The 21105-nt window shown below is 40.3% G+C and overlaps 1 protein-coding gene across 1 annotated transcript in view; it reads left to right on the top strand.

Annotated features, from left to right (window-relative positions):
- The first annotated feature begins 28 nt into the window (after nt 1–28).
- LOC119659651 (vitellogenin-5) overlaps nt 29–21105 on the top strand; it is a 42055-nt gene continuing 20978 nt past the window's right edge. The window contains exons 1-7 of the mRNA XM_038067858.1: nt 29–240; nt 11686–11885; nt 17187–17414; nt 17477–17641; nt 17706–17851; nt 17907–18433; nt 18488–18622. Coding sequence (XP_037923786.1) covers nt 210–240; nt 11686–11885; nt 17187–17414; nt 17477–17641; nt 17706–17851; nt 17907–18433; nt 18488–18622 — 1432 coding nt within the window. The 5' untranslated portion in view covers nt 29–209. The remainder of the gene's footprint in view (nt 241–11685; nt 11886–17186; nt 17415–17476; nt 17642–17705; nt 17852–17906; nt 18434–18487; nt 18623–21105) is intronic.

Raw genomic sequence — 21105 nt, 5'->3', positions numbered from 1 at the left:
ATATCTGTAGAGGCTTTCGAGTCGAAGTGCAATCGTCGGACGGTCAAGACGGTATTCGACGGGGCTCATCTAATTCTTAAACGATTAAGTTGTAAAAGTCTTTTAGTGTTTAGTTTTGCATATAAAGGGCCTCAAAGAATTGAAGTGCATTGAAATAGTAACGTTGTGCATAGTGTCTTAGATCGGTGGCAAGATAATAATAAGAAGCCATGACACGAACGATTTGTATTACTGCATTCTGTATGTAGTGGTTTATATTTTTACAGTGATAATAATTTTGAATGGCATTCATTGCAAGAAATGATAATTTTTTCGTGTTTTGAAATATGTGATGTGTGCGGAAATGTTATTTTGAAAAAAAAAAATAAGAAAATGATTGAAATAATCAAGAAAAATATTTTTACGAACGTCAATGAAATTTTTCGAATTGTCGCATCTTTTTGAATAAAATGGTCGGCTGTCTGGATTATTTTGCGGATATTGGATATGGACGATACTAGTATATAGTAAAGAGAGTTACCCTGATTTATTTATCCATTCCTGTTGCTTTTCCCATGCTTGCCATATTTATAGCAGATTCCATACTACGTTTAACATTATAAGCACTCTTCCCATATTTCTCGCTCAAAACTGCCACCCATATTTTTTAGATAATATTATTTATATGTTATATACAATGTTTAATTTTTTACCTTGAACTATATTCTGCTTGATATTACACGAGTTTCACATTACATGATTTCCAAAAAAAAAAAACACTGGAAACATTTTGCGGTTCTAGAAACGTATCTTTTAATTTTCCGAACATACACCATTTCGAATAATCATGAACAACTCGCTCGTTTCCAAGATTTTCTATTTAGTTACCAATATAACTGTCGATGGCGCTCTGAGCACTTTCTACTTTTACAATGCTTAACTCATTCGATCACTAGTACCTTGAATTATGGCCACAAAGGTTAAGTTTGACCAGCAATATTCCACGAACAAATATCCTCCTTAATTCAATATTTTCAAAAGAGTCATTAGCATCAATGAACAATTTCAACTCAAATTTACTTTTAACATGTCACCAAAGTGATAACCGTATCTTTCGCAAACCAAATATATTTCTAAGCATTTCTCTCGGTGCAGGAAAACAACTTTATAAATATATTTACCGCAAAAAACGTACGTTCCTTGCAGCACCATCTGCACCTAGAACTTGGTCATATATGGTTATTATTCACTTCTAAATGGGGATCAAGCACGCCTACGCGCCATCGTTCACGGTTTGCTTGCACCCCTCTTTTATTGTTCTGCGCCTTGTATTCCTGGAGTGACCCACTGGTGGCCAACTTGGCTTAGTGGTTTCCACTACATGATGTAGTCAACAAAGAAGTTGTCGCCCTTGCTTAATGTGTGACCTATCCGTTACCACTTCCGCCTTCTGATCAACACTTCCACGGGTAACTGGCCTGTGTGCCGACGAAATTCCTTGTTCGAAATTGTATGAGGCCAGTGTACCCCGATGAGACGTCGCAGACAAGTGTTGACAAAGGCTTGACGCTTTTTAGTAACAGTGGTGTTGGTATTCCATAAGCAACTTTCATAAAATAACACAATGCAGTACAGAAAAGTTAACTTGATGTGTTGAGATAGTTGCATTCTCGAATTTTAGACAAAATAGCGAAGTCGGATTTAGCGCTGTTAGTGCGTCAAACCACATCAGGTTTAATGCGAGCTTCTGTCGAAATGATGCTTCCGAGAAATACAAATTAATCAACGCCTTGGCTATTCTGCGCAACTCCTAAATCTACTGCTTGTCGCAATGCTGTTAATCTGATTGCTCATACGTTTCCGGATAGTTTTCAACTGACCTTATGGTATACTTTGTGCTCGAGCAATGTGTATTCATTTCTCATAAAAAGTCTCCCTTTCTTCCCCGTTGAACAGTAGCCCTGTGCTATTGAAATGTTCTTCACTCTCACAGTCAATACCCGGTCCCAAGCAATGAAGGAGCGCCTTGCCGTTTCCGTAAGCATTAATTCGATACCGGATTCAGGTTTATCTGAGAGGAGTCCTCCTCAGAGTCCCACTATCTAACCACATTTAACCTCAGAATCTCTAGCCTGTAAAGCTGGAACTCACGCTCAAGTTAGTGAGCGGAGAGGAGTGCTCCCCAGAGCCCTACTATCTAACCCCACTTAATTCCAGAATCTTTAACCTCGAACGGTGAAACTCACGCTCAATTTGGAGAAAGCGAGCATTCTGGGGGTCCTCGATACGGTTATCGAGGAACGTACGTACATTCCCGTCCTTATCAGATACTTGAATATCGTTTCCATAGCAATTAAGAAGGTTGCAGCTTGCTAGCCCAGAGATTTCTACACCTTTTAGCCGCCTTTTACAACAAGCAGGGAATGAATTGTTAATCTCACCTTACTGAATTAAAAGTATAGTAAATAAATAGGACACTATTAAAAAGCGAATAAAGTTTCAAACAATAGAATGAGTACAATGGCTCTGACAGTGTCTAGTGGAATAAACAGACGAGCACAGTCAATTCTTAAAGCAGGTCAAAATTATCGCTATATTCCTGTTTGCGTAAACAAGTATGTTTTTCTGAAACACATTAGTTCATACCATGACTATGAGTCATTACATGAGTCACATGAATATGAATTAAGATGAGTTACAATATAAATGACAGTATGATGCGTAAAATGAAATTGTCGTCATATCAAAAGCAACTTTTAATCAAGCAGTCGCTTTTTACTCTAATATAAATTGCCAATGTTAATGCAACCTTATCATTCTGATGACGTTGCAAAGGAAGTAGTAGGTAGAAGTGTTAGATGCTTCGGATCTTCACGGTTTGTGGAGAAATTTTTGTGGATGGAAAACATAATTCCATACGTTTTTAATATTATGAGAATTCTTCAATAAAATTGCTGATTTCGGAGCCCTTACATCGCCGAAGTTTTTCATTAGATATTGTCTTAGACCAAAATACTCTGATGACACGATGCATAGGGGGGCATGGTAGAAATTGAACCCTCTTTTCCTAAAGCATCCGAGATTTCATTTCCCTCTACACCACAATGACCAGGTGTCCAGAGTAGTTTTACTGTATTGAATCAAGATACAGAGTTCAATCGATTTCTACATTCCTTAACGATTTTGATGTGATCAAAGAACTGTTCAATTCTCCCAATGCAGCTTGAATATCGCTACAGATTGTGATGCGTCTGCCCTTCAACCGCTCGTCAATCATCCAGGAAGTCGCCCTTAGGATCGCATACACTTCAGCCGGAAAGACCGTTGTATATTGTCCCAAGAGAAAAGTCAACTTTTCCTTTCTATTCGAGAGGTAGGCTCCTGCTCCAGAACTCTGTTCTGGTTTTGAGTCATCGGTGTAGAAGTATATCCTGACATGTATTCTTCTAATTCGTCCCAATTTTCTCCTCGTTTCAAGATAACTTCGTATCTTCTACCAAACAGATGTATGGGGAACCGTGAATCAGAAGGCATTGCGAAAACTGGACTCAGTTCTCCCAATAATTCTTCCAATGCTCTGTGTCCCCCATGTCCATTGTCTCCCCATAGATCTAAGTGAATTAGTCTATGAGCTGCTCTCATTGCAATGCTCTGAATAAACAAATCCAAGTGCTGCACATTGAGTAATGCATTCAGAGATGTGCCGGATGTTGTGCTTATGGCACCGGTGATTCTCAGACACACAGTTCTTTGTAGTGTGGCTTGTTTTCAACGAACACTCTTTTGTTTCAACTGAGCCCACCACACTACGGATGCATAAGAGAACATCGGCCTAATGATAGCAACATATGTCCACATTACTACTTGAGGCCTAAGTCCCCAAGTCAGGGCAAAGGTCCGCCTAAACAGCCCATAAGCTGTGAGAGCTCGTTTCATCTTTACCTCTACATGTTTGGTCCAAAGAATCTTCTTGTCTAGAATAGCTCCCAGATATTTCACTTCTTCGGAAAGTTGAGAGGTTGTACCCCTCATCTCTGGAAGATAAAGACCATTAAGTTTCCTCCTTTTTGTAAATAATACTTGTGTAGTTTTATTTGGATTTAGTCCATGCCTAAGGCACCGATTGTCAATCAACGTCAACGTCAGCCAACGGCGCATTGTGTATTTCGATTTCTCGACCAGCAGCTGGCACAGCCACGTCACCACCACCAACAGACTTCACAGAAGTAGCGATTGCACACCTCCTTGAGGGCAGCCTTTCGTCGCTTCTGTTGTTAAGTAGCAATCGACACCCACTTCAACACAGAACAAGCTCTTCGTTAAAATAGCGTTGATGCACTTATTTAAAGTTGCATCGACACCATGCTGTCTGGCGGCATCACAGAGTTTTTGGAAGGGCGCACAGTCAAACGCCTCTTTAATGCCCACGAAAATCCTCATAGCGTACTCGTCTTTCAGCATTGCATCCTCTATCTTTGAAACCAAAGAGTAAAGAGCAGACTCACAGGACTTTCCAGGTTGGCAATCATGTTGGTTTTCATTTAGTGGGTGCGACCTTATCGCCTTCTCGCGGATGTGACGCTCAACCAGTCTCTCCATACATTTCAATGAAAATGATGTTAAGTTGATTTGCATGAACTCCTTTCTTCTTTTTCTTCAGCCTTTGTCCCGTTCACAAGCGGGGTCGGCTCGTCGTGATCGGCTTCGCCATTTGGCTCTATCGAATGCTTGCCCATTTCTCGACAGGACCGGGGCCCGTCCTGCCGCGTCGACTGAGGTGGACGCCCTAGCATTTCTCCGAGGCCTGTGACTTAATCCGATCATCATGTTTGTAACGACATTCTATGCATTTTCTTGGTCGACCTGTCGCGGGGCGTGTCACCAAGAGAGATCAGGTAGGATTTAGCATAGTAGAATAACTCCAACTATACTCTATTTTTCTCTTTCCCTGATCTCAGCATTTTATTTTTGTTTTACTGAGGATAGTACAGAGTACGTTGCCTCAAACCCTCCTCCTTTACCTGGGCTTGGGACCAGCATACTATGTTAATAGCATGGCGGAGTTTTGCATGAACTCCTTTGGATTTGAATAATCATCTTTCCCAAAACATTCACGAAAAATATTTCTTAGAAGTCGCTCTAAGTACTCTATACCCTCCTTTATTATTGCTGGGTAGATGCTATCCATGCCAGGTGCTTTGAAATGTTCAAATGAAAGTATAGCAACTCTCGTCTTTTCATTCCATTCGTTCCATTGCAACACCGTTGTGTTAAAAGGTTTGCAGAAACCGCCAATTCTCTTCTTACCACTTCTGCACAACACTTGAGACAGCAACCAATCTTCTTCCTTGTTGCTTTTGCAAGCACGATTTAGAAGTCGTCTGGTGGATTTCCTGAGTTTTTGTAGTTCTCGGTTCCACCATGGAACCGTTTTACCGTGTTGGCTTCGACAAATAGGACAAGCTTCTTCAAAGCACTCTAAAAGTGTGCGAATCAAAGTTTCCAATTGATCTTCTATCGTCAAAGGAGTCCTTAGTCTCCACTTTGTCGCCAAGAAGTTCATTGAACTTTGTCTAATCCGTTTTATTAGGATTCCATCTTTGCATTACATACTGTTCGCCCGCAATAGTCAGACTAAATTCTAAGTAACGGTGATCTGAGGGTGAGACTTCATCTAACGCTCGCCAATCTCTAATCAACTTTAACAACTTTAAAGTGCAGATTGTTAGGTCAATTACTTCACTTCTTCTTGATCTTAAAATCAAATAGCTGCTCTCCCTTAGGTTTGCATTTGCCACAGTCAAAAAAAAAATATAAATAGGTCATGGGTGTCCGCAAAATCGATTTTACACTCGCCACCCTCATTGCGCGCTCCGAACCCCTTTCCCCCATGGCACCTGTTACCGTCTGCCTTTTCACCTACATGACCATTAAGGTCGCCGGCAATGATGATATAGTCATTAGCAGGCGCTTTGCAGGTCTTTTTATCGAGAAGGCATCAGGTTGACCTGTCTGTGGTGCGTACGTGGTGAAGAAGTGAATAGTTGGATCAGTTGTTTAGCTTCATCAGTCAGTCATCAAATCGTGGTGACATTTGCAGTTCACTTTTTGTTTTTATATATTTAGTTGGTTTGGCCGATGTCTGTAGGTTTCTCGTTTTAAATACTGTATTTTCCATTTTTTTATACCATTCGATCTTCGAACTTTTTTCCCATCCTATGGCAAGATCACGAGATGATTGACAAGTTATCGAAAAATATCTTTTTATATTGAAGTATAATATTACATACACTTGTGCAATTCCAGTCATTTTAGATTACCACTTAAATTCAATTGAATTGGCAATTATTAACCTAATTGGCATTTAAAGCATGGGTTATGTATATCATATTGATGATAAACAGAATAATAACTCTATATTCTATAGATGTAGAAAATTTACCTTCGATATTTCTTTAGAGAAAAAGAATGGGGTAAGGAAGGAAAAGGAAATGCAGAGTCTTCGAATAAGAAAACGAGCAAATTCAAAGTATTGTAGAAGTCATAAATTAAATCACGTTTGGGCATTATTACTTATTTTTTTAATTTTGGATCGTGTGTAAATTAATAAATAAATAATTGTCCGTCTTTGGTTCCATTTAAATAAATATTCCACAGTCCACACCCAATAATGACCTTCTACTAGCGCAAACCTTTCTGTCAATTATTAGTCCTACAACATTTTCGATCACTGACAAGGTTGTTAAACTAAAAATAAGCTTCACATGAATAGGAAAATTTTTGAAAAGCTACCCTTAACACCAACACACGCCTGTTAAGGTAGTAGGCCGTATCGTTTCAGATAATATAAGCAACACTACAGACCAAAAACCTTGGTTTTGTTGGTATTTATCTTCTGTTCAACACTGTTTACTTTCTTCTCTAAATCCAGGGACATCTGGGTAAGGATAAGCGTATATCGTGATGATGATGAAATCCGCGCACGGTTGTTGTCAGCCAACAGAGCTTATTTCAGCTTACAAAAACTGTTCCGCTCGAAACGTCTCACCACAGGGTCAAAGCTCGGAAACTTGGGTTCTTAGCAAGAAAAATTGTGAACTCTTGGCTGCGTTCGAGAGAGAATCCTCCGAAGAATTTTTGGCCCCCTACATGAGGATGGATGATTCCGTAACCTACATAACGACGAAATCTATGAGCGATACCATGACCGTCAGGTTGTGGATAAAATCCGGCTCAATAGGTTACGGTGGGCGGGTCACTGAATCCGTATGGATGAAGATGATCCAGCCCAGAAAGTCTATAAGGGCAATATCTATGGTAGGAAAAGAAGACGAGGCAGGCCCTACCTGAGATGGAGCGATGGCGTAGGTCAGGACGCCAGACAGCTTTTAGGGATATCGAATTGATGGACCTCGGCTCAAAACCGGGATGTCTGGAGTTCCTTATTAAGGCAGGCCTAGACGAGATACCGGTTGTTGCACCGTTGATGATGATGAAGCGTATATCATCTGCGTAGTCAAGTTGTTTTAGCAAAGATGTCATAGTTAATTGAATCACTCCACGTCTTCCAGACAAAGCAGCATGAAAGTCGTCGCCAATAAAGAGAAGCATAAGTGTCGGTGGCAATGCAACCCTGCCGGACTTCCTTTTGGACTTCGAAGTTCTCTGAAAGTGTACCTCGATATAGTATGTAAAATTTTACACCATCATATGTATTTCTGATAATAGCTATTAGTTTGTCTGGAATGTACTTCCTGCTTAGAGCATTCCAGATAAACTCTTTGTTCACGTTGCTTGTAGCTTTATTGAAATCGATGAAAAGCAGGTGAAGCAGAGATTTAAATTTCTCTTCGGGAGTTTTGCAAGGTCCTTCCTGACGCGACTTAGTGTGTTAGTAACTTCGGATATTTTCGTTAGAGCTGTTAGCTCATAGTCAACATCAATCCTATATCGGACTCGCGTGTACCACAACTAGGTATATACAGAGTGCCTCAAGAAGGGAGGGAGTTCTCTCCACAGTCCTAATATCTCACTTCGCTCAGGCTTAGAATTTCCAGATCAAATCACCGGAATTCAAGTTGAAGAATGCCGGTCTGTTTAATTAGGATCGTGCAGATATTCCAAAAATAAATCGAAAAAATCGCTTTCTATAGCCAAAAAATGTAGCTGCAAAGTGACAGTTTGATGCGTAGTCAGACCAGACCAGGAGTTAGCATACTGAGTCCAAACTGCGTGCATCCATTCGAGCAACTTGTGTAAAACATTTAAATTAAATTTGTTCGTATCTATTTTGTATAATATCATTCAATATCAACATCAACGGTGTATCCGGTCTAGGACTGCCTTAGTAAGGAACTCCGAACATTCCGGTCTTGCGCCGAAGTCAACCAATACGATATCCCAAAAACTTGTCTAACCGTCTGGCCTACGTCGTCGCTTCATCTGAGGCAGGGTCTGTAACGTCTTTCTTTCTCCCCTTATAGACTTTTCGGCCATATGGATTAAGTCACCCGTCCACCGTAACCTATTGAGCCGGATTTTATCCACAACCTCGGTATCGCTCATAAATTTCATCGTAATATAGGCTTCGGGATCGTTCATGCTTATGTTGGGAGTCAAAAATTATTCGGAGGATTCTCCTCTCGAATGCGGCCAAGTTCGGAATTTGTATTGCTAAGAACCCAGGTCTCCAAGCAATATATGAGGACTGGCAAAATCATTGTCTTGTACAATTAAAGCTGTGATACTACAGTGAGACGTTTCGAGCAGAACAGTTTTTGAAAATTAATAAAGACTCTGTTAATTGCCAACAACCGTGCGCAGATTTCATCGTCGTAGCTGTTATCGATTGTGATTTTCGACCCTAGATAGGGGAAATTATCAACAGTCTTAAAGTTGTAGTCTCCCTCTTTTGACCAGTTGGTTCTTTGGTTTGGTTGCTGTTGATGCTGACAGCATGTACTTCATTTTGCCTTCATTAATGTGCAGTACAAGATCTCGTGCTAATCACCGTCTGTTCGATTTGGATGAAGGTATACTGTACATCTCGGGTTGTTGTTCCCAGTTGGGTGGACTTCAAGAGAATTGTACCTTTCGTATTACCATCTGCATGGCGGATCACTTTTGCAGGGCCAGGTGAAAGATGATGCTTGATAGGACCGTTATTGATGTTCATTGGTCTCGAAAGTAATTCTGTTGTTTTTATGTGGCCTCGCATATTGATCACGGTTATCCTAGTGAGTCTTATTAATTTGGTCGGGACGTTGAATTCTATCAATGCCGTGTGCAGTTTTACCCTAGCTACGCTATCATAAGCGACCTTAAAGTCAATTGCAATTGATGGTTATATTCCACCAGTTTTTTCATTGCCTGAAGCAAGTAGAAAATCTGCTCTGTTGCTGATTTGCCTGGAATCAAGCCTCTTTGGTATGGGCCGACGATGTTCTGGGTGTATTGGGCTATCCGACCTAGCAAGATAGCGAAGAATATCTTATCTATTGTCACTAATTTCGTTAATTCATTAATACTTTATGACACTTTATTAGCTACTAAAGATTGTTGACCAATGTGCAAGACCAGATAAAAGCAGCAGGATCACTCTCAAGGCCACTCGACATCAACAACGATCAACGGCTGCACATCAATGAAGGCAAGACAAAGTATATGGTGGCAACTTCAGTACCAAAAACCAACCAACCAACATCAAACTGCACTGGTCAAACGGGAAGAATAAAGATAGGAGACTACAATTTTGAGACCGTTGATAATTTCTCCTATCTAGGGTCGAAAGTCACAACCGATAACAGCTAAGATGATGAAGTCCGCGCACGGTTGTTGTCAGCCAACAGAGCCTATTTCAGCTTACAAAAACTGTTCCACTCGAAAGGTCTCACCATAGGGTTAAAGCTATTACTGTGCAAGACAATGATCTTGTCAGTCCTCATGTATTCCTCGGAGACTTGGGTTCTTAGCGAAAAAAATTGCGAACCCTTAACGGCGTTCGAGAGAAGAATCCTCCGAAGAATTTTTGGCCCCTTACATGAGGATGCACGATTCCGTAACCTACATAACGACGAAATCTATGAGCGATACCATGACCGTCAAGTTCTGGATATAATCCGGCTCAATAGGTTACAGTGTGCGGGTCACTTCATCCATATGGATGACGATGATCCAGCCCGGAAAGTCTATAAGGACAATATCTATGGTAGAAAAAGAAGACGAGGTAGACCGAACCTGAGATGGAGCGATGGCGTAGGTCAGGACGCCAGACAGCTTTTAAGGATATCGAATTGATGGACCTCAATGCAAAACCGGGATGTCAGGAGTTCCTTATTAAGGCAGGTCTAGACCGGATACAGGTTGTTGCGCCGTTGATAATCATGAAAGATTGTCTACAATATTTCATAATCTATGAAGGTGGTTATACCATTTAAAAATTAATAAAATAAACGATTTTTCTTTAAATCCTTCCAAAAATACGGATTTTGTGTGGATATTTGTTTAGGACACTGCTGTGAACTCATACCTACTAGTTCTTCAACAAATAAGATAGTGCTTACAGAAAATGTTTTCTAGTTTTCGAATATGCTGTTAGATATGTGTTTTCGTTGTGTTGTAGAAGAAAAATTACAATTTTTCGAAAAAAAAAACACAATGACGCTTGTATTTCGGAGAAATTTGAAGACAGAACTCTCATCCTGGTGGCGCTGAACTATGTTTTAGTTGGGGTATGCACCGCTTAAGTTTTACATTTCGTCCAGGATCACCCTGAATAGTAGTCTGAATCGTGGTTGGCACTTTAGTAAAACTTGGTCCTTACGATAATGGTAGCCGCTCTTTCATCAATTACCAGATAATCTATTTAATTGAATGTTTCACCATCTGAAGATGCCCATATTCTTTAGTATGCGTACGTTGTGGTGTGGAAAATATGTCGAACTAACAAAGATATGTATTTTTACTACAGTAAATAGTTGGTCATTGTCACAGCTACTTTTATAAGACTGCAACCCCAACATGGAATTAAGTGTAGGTTTGCTGCCTATTGAGATCGTTGCCGTTTTTGAATCCATACCGTATCCTCCAATCTTGATCGTGTAGCAATAGGGTAATGCTAGGAGATGAAAGGACGATGCTACCGAACGAGACAAAGGCTGAAGATATACAATAATTCAAATTGTTTGCATAGCCAACTAACCAATTAATATTTGATGTGCTATCATAGATGCTGCCTGGAAATATATCCAGTACTTTTAGCTTCCACGAGCCCATACAGAAGAATGCTTTCTAACCCGTAATACGAATTGGGGATATCTGTAGGCGTTGCTTAATTCCCAGCTAGAAATGCAAACTAGTTCCTAACTACTTCCTTATTTTTGATGTCTAGTCCCATCCTCATATTGATGAGTTCGAACCTCTCCAGTTCAGCTTTTCCGCCTGTCCACCGCATATTATATTCTCCACATCTCTGTGCCCACTCATCAATGCAATGTTAAATCAGAAACGGTTTTGCAGAGGCCTTAACTACTGTAAAAGTCAATGAATTTTTTTTTATTAAAGAACGCTATCAAGAACAAGCCCAATGCAGTACATTAACTCAGTCACATATTTCAAAATCAAGAAATTGTTTTAAGTTGAGAATGTTTGATAAGTCGCCCACTGATTACACTTCATTGTTAATTGGCTAAAAATTACTCTCGACAGATTTATATTTAACTATCAATACTGGAAGCTCTTTTGATATAATTGGCGTAAATCGCCAATTCCTCTATGAATATATCGGAAGCGTATCAGTTGGCGCCAAAGCCCCACAGGATGGCGATAACCCGCCACCATCATCGGGTTGGATTGTAAGAGGGAAGCTGACGTTCCAGAGGCAAAGTGAAAAGGTTCTGGCAGCCGCGGTAAGTTGTTCCTTCTTTATTTAATATTTATTGTTTATACTATAATTAATGCGCTTGCTATCAGCCATGTACAGATTATGGGACCTATAATTAGCGATGATGATTTTGTTATCACTATCACTCTCTCGGATTGTCTGTGGTGGTTTGTTAGTGTAATTAAGAGAGTTTATGAGAAAGTGGCAGTCACTCGTATAACAGGATTAGCCATGGCTATCGCTAACGATTACTTAATAGCTTGTAATTTGTTAATAATGTGTCACGGTTAGAGTAAACAACACAATAGTCAAAAGATAATCTTTGCCAAGAAAATTCAAAAACTCTTGTCAGTAGTAATAGAAATAGGCGCTTCTGAGCTAGTTTTAAAGTTAGTAGATAGTAATAGAGCAAAAGACAATTCTTGATTGATTATTTCCGTCAATCAAGTCAAGGAGTCAAGGAGTTTTTTCAAAAAAAATCACTCGGCTTATTGTCATCAACGGCGCAACAACCGGTATCCGGTCTAGGCCTGCCTTAATAAGGAACTCCAGACATCCCGGTTTTGCGCCAAGGTCCACCAATTCGATATCCCTAAAAGGTGTCTGGCGTCCTCACCTACGCCATCGCTCCATTTCAGGCAAGGTCTGCCTCGTCTTCTTTTTCTATCATAGATATTGCCCTTATATACTTTCCGGGCTGGATCATCCTCATCCATACGAATTAAGTGACTCGCCCACCGTAACCTATTGAGCCGGATTTTATCCACAACTTGACGGTCATGGTATCACTCATAGATGTCTTTGGAGTCAGACAGTAGCGGGATGAAATCGTTCAGCTGACGCCCGAGGTCGGACCGGCTGTAATTAAATAGCTCCTGGGCTTTATTGGTTAATGAGTGCGACGTCGACGGTAAGCCGGCAGTGGTTGACGACGGGTTGTCAGGATCTCCGCGAGCGGCTTGGGCATACGATATGCCCGCGTTGATCCGGACCGGGACTGGTCCTGTTCTGATTTCGGAGTATTTCTGTTGAAATTCTGAAAAGTCCTGCAGTTGCGGTGGTTTGCAGTCTTGTCCTCGGTAGTTTTGGTGCATTTACCGGGTACATGTGTGTCTACACATTTTGAAGCAGCTCGCAGATGTTGAGTGCTCCGTTATATAATTCGTAGAACACGACATTTGACGTCGTGTTCTGCGAATTATATATAGGAGCACTCAACATCTGCGAGCCGCTTCGATCACGCTGCTCCCAAGGAAGAGGTGAGGCAGCGTCTGACGATTTGCCTCTGCCCTGGTAAGAAACCGTAAAGCCGTCATCGCCTGCCTTTTTTTCAAAGTTTGGATGCTAAGCCCTAAACGAGGGGTCTGTGGACCAAAAAAGACTACTCTGTAATTGTTTTCCATTTTTCCCATTCTTCCCATTTTCCCGTATTTTGTATTACCTGGTGCATAACTTTTTTACCAAGCTAGTTGCGCAATTTCCTTCGTCGTGATTTAAGGTTACTTCCCTCCCTTCTTTGATGATACATATGCCTTCCGCTGTATTCAAAACGTGTGTTTTCCGCACCCGCTTTATAATATCCACGTTGTCCATCGTTACGGTATGTCCCTCTTCCATCATATGCCTTGTTACCATTGACTTGATGTTTCGAGGGTAGTCGCTTTTTCGTATGGTGAACTCTCTTATACAGTACTGGGCAAAAAAATCTGACCAGTAAAAAAATGTGAATTTTGAGAAAAAATATCGAGCTGATCTAAAAAGTAAATATGAGGGTCTTTTTGTATTGATATTTTGCAATAAAAATAGGTTTTGGAGAAAGAAACCTATGTAAAATTTTTCAGGAGGGACTTTTATTGAAAATTAGTCTAATCTATAATACAAAAAATACGTGAATTTGGTTTATGTTTCACATCAATCACAAAACTTGTCTTATCACAATAATTTTTGTTTGTTTATTTAATAACTAAACAATAACTTCATAAATGCTTAATTAGAATTTCGTTGGCATTGATGAAATGAGATTCTGCACAATTTGCAGGTCAATTTCTTCATTCCACGTCCTTAAGAGGATTAAATCCAGCTCATGTTGGCTTTTCTGCTTCCATTCAGCTAACTTTTTCTTCATAGTGCCTCCATAGTTTTCTATTGGATTTCAATTCGAGCTGTTCCCGGGCTAAGCCAAGTGCTTTACTGAGCTTTCGGCCAGAAAGTTGCGCACCTCCAAACCAAAAATGGTCAAATAATTGGGAAACCTTCGATATTTCTTATAAAACAGCTAGAGAAAGGAAAAAAAAGTTATTACTTACAATATCCTGAATCATCCTGAAAGGTGACCTCACTGGAATACTGATAGTGTTCTTAAATTCGAAGTATCAGACGCTCCTCCAAAATTCGTTTATAGGATGGACCATTGACTCTTCCATCAATTAATGAAAGTCCTTTCACACCATAAAACGAATAATAATAATAATCGTTGGCACAACAATCCATATTTTATCAGGGCCGTGAAGTGTGTTAGAGCACTTCATTCAAGACCGAAACGGTACATTACACTATACTGTAGGAAGCAGTGTGGTCAGCATTACGCTCGCCCGACATTATTACCCTGATTTGACTCAGGTACTCATTCACAGCTGAGTCAACTGGTATCCGACGTCAAGTCACGACCTTCCGCACGATAGCCTTGTGCTCTAACCACTCAGATATCCGGACACTACAAAACGAATAGCAGCCCCAAATCAACCTGCTCACCGGCTGGCGTACTGTGGTCTCGATGCAGTTCCCACTGAATCGCTAACTTGATTTTCTCCATACGTGGTGGATTCCATCCGCCCCAAAAATATTAAATTGGGATGCATCGGAGAATATTACAGATTGCCACTGTTTCAGCGTCCAATTTTTGTGGTCCTTCGCCCATAAATAGCGTTCCTTCCGCGTTCTTCCATTTAAAAAATGCTTTTTTTGCGGGACGTCGGTCATGAAGTCCGCCTTCTCTGAGCCTCCGACAAACCGCGGATGCATCAATTTCTGTCCCAATGTCATCCTTGAGCTCTTTTTAATGTCCGATGAACTTTTCAACCGATCTCGGAAGCAAAATCTCCGCATCAGTCTGTCTGCGGCTGATGTAGTTATTTTCGTCCTTCCAGAACCCTGCTTTCGGGCAGTAGACCCAGTGGCCTCAATTTTTTTCAAAAAGTCAGCTACAGAGGATTGAATAAAGCCCACAACGACCCCTATTTGTCGTATGCTCCATTTTTCATGGAATAAGGCAATTATTTCTCAATTGCCGATATCACTCATTTTACCTGTTAGTGCCATTTTTTTTAATTAATGCACTTCAAAAATTTACCACTGCAAAAAACTACAATCCAACGGTGCTAATACTTTCTTCACATCAGTATTTATCCAACAAAATAACTGTGTGTCAATTCAAATTAAAACAACGGACTTACGCGAGATTAAGTAAGGCGCACTTAACTGGTCGGATTTTTTTGCCCAGTACTCTATGTTCCTCGAATCTTGTGGTCACTAGCCTTTCAGTCTGACCAATATACACTTTTTCACATTCTAGGCAGCTGACCTTATAAATTCCACTCATCTCTTCTTTTTAAGGTTTTGTTTGCAAAGCAAAACCTTATTAAAATCGATTCAATGTCTGCCTGTCTTTTTTTTTAGGAGATGAAAATCTTCAAAAGACTCCGGCCTGGGCACGCCAGAGTGTGGGATTTTTACCCACTAAAACCACCCCCGACCCACCCCGTGGAACCACGGTACCCATACATGTAAAAGGGGTGTATAAACATTTTTTTCACCGAATATAGTCATGTGGGGTATCAAATGAAAGGTCTCGATTAGTAATTTTCGAAGCCGGGATTAGTTTTGATATTTGTTGGTAAGGTGGGGAGTGCGGGGGATTGAAAGTGATCATTTCTTTAACGAACCCATCCTCAGAAACTATTTAACCGAAAAATCTGAAAAAAGTCAGGAGGCTGCCACTATATGGTGCCTAGGCTCCGAAATACCTTCTATCTATAATACCTGTTCAAATAAAGTTAATAATAGTGCATTACTAATATTTTTAGAAATTTACAGGAAAACCCCCCCTTAGAATCACGCCAAATTTGGTGAAAATCGCATTATTACTAACAAAGTAATACTAGGTCAAAGCTGTTGTTTCTGTGCAAATTCAAGATTATGAATGTCAATATCACTTGAAAGTGGATATTTTCACATAATATCTGGATATATTGCGTGCTACATACTAATAGGACAAATGCACACTCAAATCGCTTTATAAAATAAATACACAAAACCTTTTATACCTGAAGCGTCTAGCTTCTGGTTTCCCGACTTGTAGCGACAGTATACCATTTCACAACTCTAAAGTTAGCGAAGATAAGGAGTCATAATGCTCATTCAGAGAATAAGGGACATGTAAACAACGGCACGGGGAGTATATACATATCTAGTCAATAGAAGCTTCAAAGCATGAACATTTTGTAACTTCCATTCAAGTGAATAGCAAAGGGGGAAGATTATGAGGGAGAAGGGGAAGGTTCAATTCTGATGAAAATTCGTGACGGTCAATTTCTGTACCCCCGGAGGGGGAGATATGAGATGATGAAGGTTTCTCCTCCTAGCCCGGTTAGAGAACTGTGACAATCTGTTCTACACTTAAAAAGGTACGGTGCCTCAAAAAGGGGCTATATTGAAATAAAAACGGTAGGGTTTAATTAAGAACCCCACTCTCGGAGGAGGTAAAAAAGATATTGAGAGAAAACCAAGTCCTCCCCTTTTCATCTCACTTTGTTATTATCATGATAAAATTTCATTTGCCAACCCCCACCCACTCAAACCCTTCTCCGTCCAGGGGTAGGGGCGAAAATTCAAATTTCACCATGATGATCACACATTGGGGCGCCATATTTTTGTTTAAGGAGGATGATCGTTATAAATTTTAATCCCTGCCCCTAAAAGAAGCATGTACATAGAAGGGACAAATATTTTGTTTCTCGTGGTTATTTCGGGAATCGAGACGTTTAAGGTTAAGCAATTAGTCTGATTTATTTAACTTTAGTTAGTTCAATATTCTAACTTTACAATTTTATCGATTCATCATGGATAATATGAAGTTGCGGAAGTTGGGAGTAGATACCATAGTCTCTCGGTGACTGTGAGCGGAATTTAGAAGCCCGCAATGCAGGCAATAGAGTGACAAATTTACGTTGCTCTTGTATAAATATATAGCGTTACAGCCTTCAACAAATTCCTTTCCACTCTTTTTATCGTATTTACTTTAACATCGTCTTTTTTATTACTATTTTAGCTGGTTATAGATGAAATCACCCTTAACAATTCTGGCGACAAGTTCCACCAAAATAAAGAAATGTATGCGCCCTATAAACCATTCAAAGTCGTAATGGCTAAAAATGGTGCCATTTCCCATTTAATGTTCAAAGAAAGTGACCCAATTTGGTCTACGAACTTTAAACGAGCAGTAGCCGCGACTTTGCAGTTTCAAGAAACTTCACCAGGAGCATATGTCTTAGAAGAAGTATGACCCACTAGATTCTTCAACATTGAAAGAAAAATCTAATGATCTCTTCTCTCCAATAGAAAGGAGTCCACGGAAACTGCAAAACGGAATATTACATTTCGAATAGGACGAATTATCTCTCCATAAGGAAAACTCCTGAACTCAAGACGTGTATGCCTTACGCTGAAGCCATACATTTCACCAGGTGCAATGTTCCTCCGAACTTGTGCGAATTCGATTTCCAAGTAAGTATCATAAAACCAGAAAACAAATGAAATCAATTGTGGAATATCATGGTATTGATGACAGAAAAACGTTATTGTTGGAAACGAAGCTGTGTACGGATTACTTCCTCATGCCGAGACAGGATATTTTCTAAGCATGGCTCATGTTAAAGGAACAGCCTTGGTGCACACATTCGAATCTACCGGGGAAGCTCAATATATCAATTCAGAGTAAGCTACTGTCTTGCAGTTTATACTTTGGAGTTAGTCTAGGATCAATTTTCAGATTATTGCTAAACTTCCTGAATGAAACTGCAATTGATAATCCGATAGACATCGAAACTGGAATGGCAGAAACAGAGAGTAGTCTCGAATTTCACCCATTAGATTTGAATGATCCAACCGGAGGGCGTCATCCCCAGCAGCAAGATGAACGGATTTCGGAAGCCTTGCAGTTATTTAACTCTCTTACAGAAGGACTTGAAAGTTCAGACCTAAAATTCAATGAACCATTCGATAGAACTGTTTCAGATATCATCAACGTTATGTCTCGCATGAGTTTAGATTCTCTGAAAAAAGTCTTCCTTGAAGTTGACATCGGTACATCTTATCGGCAGGAAACTATCCGAAATATATTTTTCGAAATCATACCGAGAATCGGAACAAAGGCGTCAGTTTTACTCACTAAAGATTTAGTATTGGATAAATCGGTAAAACCCACTACAGCAGTACAATTGCTCATGTCCTTGCCGTTTCATATTTTCGAATTATCCTCTGACTTGGTGAAGGAATGTGAACCATTGTTAACTTTAGGTAAAGTGGGAAATATTTTTGTTGTGTTTTATATCTGAAATACATTATTTATAGGTCCGGATAGCCCCGACGTTCGACAAGCTGCCGTATTAAGCTTCGCAACTTTAGTTCATAATGTGTTTGCTGCCGGGCACATATCTAAGGATGACTTCGAGATATACGTCCAGAAATATTTCAACTTTTATTTGAGTAAGTACGAACGTTTTTTTTTACTTATTTATATGCTGTCACGAGACTCACACCCTCTAATTCTCCAATCAGCCTATGGGGGCAAGGGAGTATTCTATCATATACCTCAATTTACAACCTAATATGGCATTCGATCGAAGGTTTTCAGCTCTTTATTTGGAACTAGGGAAACTTATTCTATCTATTTTCGTGGTAGTTTCACTATCTACGTTTGTTTAGTTCGTGGCGGTAGATCACTCCTAAGAGGATAACCAGATCGTTTCCTAAAATTTCGTGCAGGATACACATAAAGAGTTTAGGAGTGAAGTTAACGACTCTGGATTCCAAAAGATCTTCATCAACGCTAAAAGGAAACGAAGCAGAAAATTGAGAGTCTAATTTGTCATAAATAACACACCCAATGAGAGACAAATCAGAGAAGGAATCTGATTTATCTCCGTATCAAGATGAAGTTCCTTAATGTCAAACAACAATAAACAGAAACTAGTCGATTTGGTCAACAACAAATCGATATTTTGTTTGGTCGTCTTACATTATAATATACATGAAATGACATGGGCATCACCCAAGAAGGCTATATATACAGGAGGAGCAAATCGAGTTTCGCATATACGCGGGTTAGGTACGAAGCCTAGATAGTTTTTTGTGCATGTTCCCCAACCCAACACTACCAAAAAGACGCGCGAAATTCATCAAGCACAAGTGATTGAAGAACGTTGAACATGTACAATGCTTTTCTTCGACCATACAAATTCAAATGCGCCGGGAAACGAATCTCCTGTACGTAGTCTTCTTAGCATCACTACATGGCCAGATACTTGATCAAAAGATGGCTTCCCAATGGCACTTTCGTCCCACTTTCCCAGTTTATCCTTTGTCTTGTTCGATAATTGGGCCGGCTCCTCTAAATTAAGTGCGAGTCCTTTACCTATCCGGGAATTCCCAAACCGACCACAATAAATACGCCAGCGTTCTCATTGGCACCAATTTACACAAGTCTCTCAAGTTTTTTTAATCACTCCTCCTCTATTGTTCTGATCCAAGTATTCTTGAGGCGACTCACTCGTCGGCTATCCTGGGAGAGTGGATTACACTGCCTGGATAGCCAGCAATTCTCGTCCCCCATTAATGTGTGACCTATCCACTGCTACTTCCGCTTTCATATCACATCGTCTACGGGTGACAGGTTATTGGTGTTTATTTTCAGTCGAATTTTACTTGTCTTTCTTTCCAAATCCAGAACCAGTGTCGAGGAAAGAAGTCATAGTCCATAGAACTCTTCCATGTCCTCCGGACAAGGCAGCATCATGAACGTCACCGATAACAAGAAGAAATAATGTCGATGGCAAGATGCAATCCAAACGACTTTCTTTTGAGATGTTCTTTAATGCGTTCCAACTAACTAACTATTCTATCTACCTTTGCGACGGCAGGAAACATGCAGGTACCTCTCCAATTGTCACACCCAAAATAGGTGATCCTCTTTGCAATCTTAGCGGTCTTGGATTCCTAGGATCTGCAGTAATTGCAGGTGCAGTAGTAAGTAGCTCTGCGGGGAGACCGTCAATTCCAACGGCTTTATTCCGTTTGAGTGCATTGATTTCCACAATGATTTCTCTTCTGCTTGGAGGAATAGTCAGTATTTATTTATTTATTTAATCTAACGGACAACAAACAGAGCAAACTTCAATTAATGATTGTCCTTAAGAGGAGGAGAAAGCAAAAATTTTATCCTACGTTTAAAACTACTTAAAGTAGAGCAGTTAAAAGGACCAAACTGTTCTGCGTTGTAATTTCGGCAAAGCCTAGGAATCGGGGAATGAAAGTACCAAGGGCACATTGAAAATGTATGCGCTACGTGTGTTATAAGATGCAGGACGGCAGGTGATGTCGTCAGCGGCGGAGCAGTCCATCAGACCCGAGAAAAGTTTAAAAAATGTGCATAGATCCAGATAGGATCTACGCTGTTGTAGGAAGGCAAGGTTCAGAAAGTGGAAGCGGGAGGGGTAGTCCACATGAGGGAAGCTTTTCTTAAAGAAGAGGGAACGGGTGAATTTACGTTGCACATTTTCAAGGGCAAGACAATCACAGTGACGGGAGGGTGCCCAGATCACGGTGCAATATTCGAGGATATTCCTCACGAAGGAATTGAAGAGAGCTAAGAAGGGTTGGATGGAATCAAAATCAGAGGAGGAGCGAAGTATAAATCCTGACAAGTTTGCAGCTCGATTGATGATATCGAGGCAATGGGTGTCAAAGCGGAGCTTATTGTCGAAAGTGACTCCGAGGTTTTGAGTGGAATATACGCAGGATAAGGAATGCCCGTTAAGAGAGTAGGAGAAAGAAGTGGGTGATGATTTTAGGGAGTAGCAAATAGAGTGACACTTTCTGACGTTTAGCGCTAAACCATTAATCGAGCACCAACGAACCAGAGTGTCCAGGTTAGATTGAAGGGAAACACAGTCCATAGGCGACTATATATA

This window comes from Hermetia illucens, chromosome 6, assembly GCF_905115235.1.
Source record: "Hermetia illucens chromosome 6, iHerIll2.2.curated.20191125, whole genome shotgun sequence".
Lineage (NCBI taxonomy): Eukaryota > Metazoa > Arthropoda > Insecta > Diptera > Stratiomyidae > Hermetia > Hermetia illucens.
Note: the sequence above shows the minus strand (reverse complement) of the source record. Positions and strands in the feature narration are given on the sequence as shown.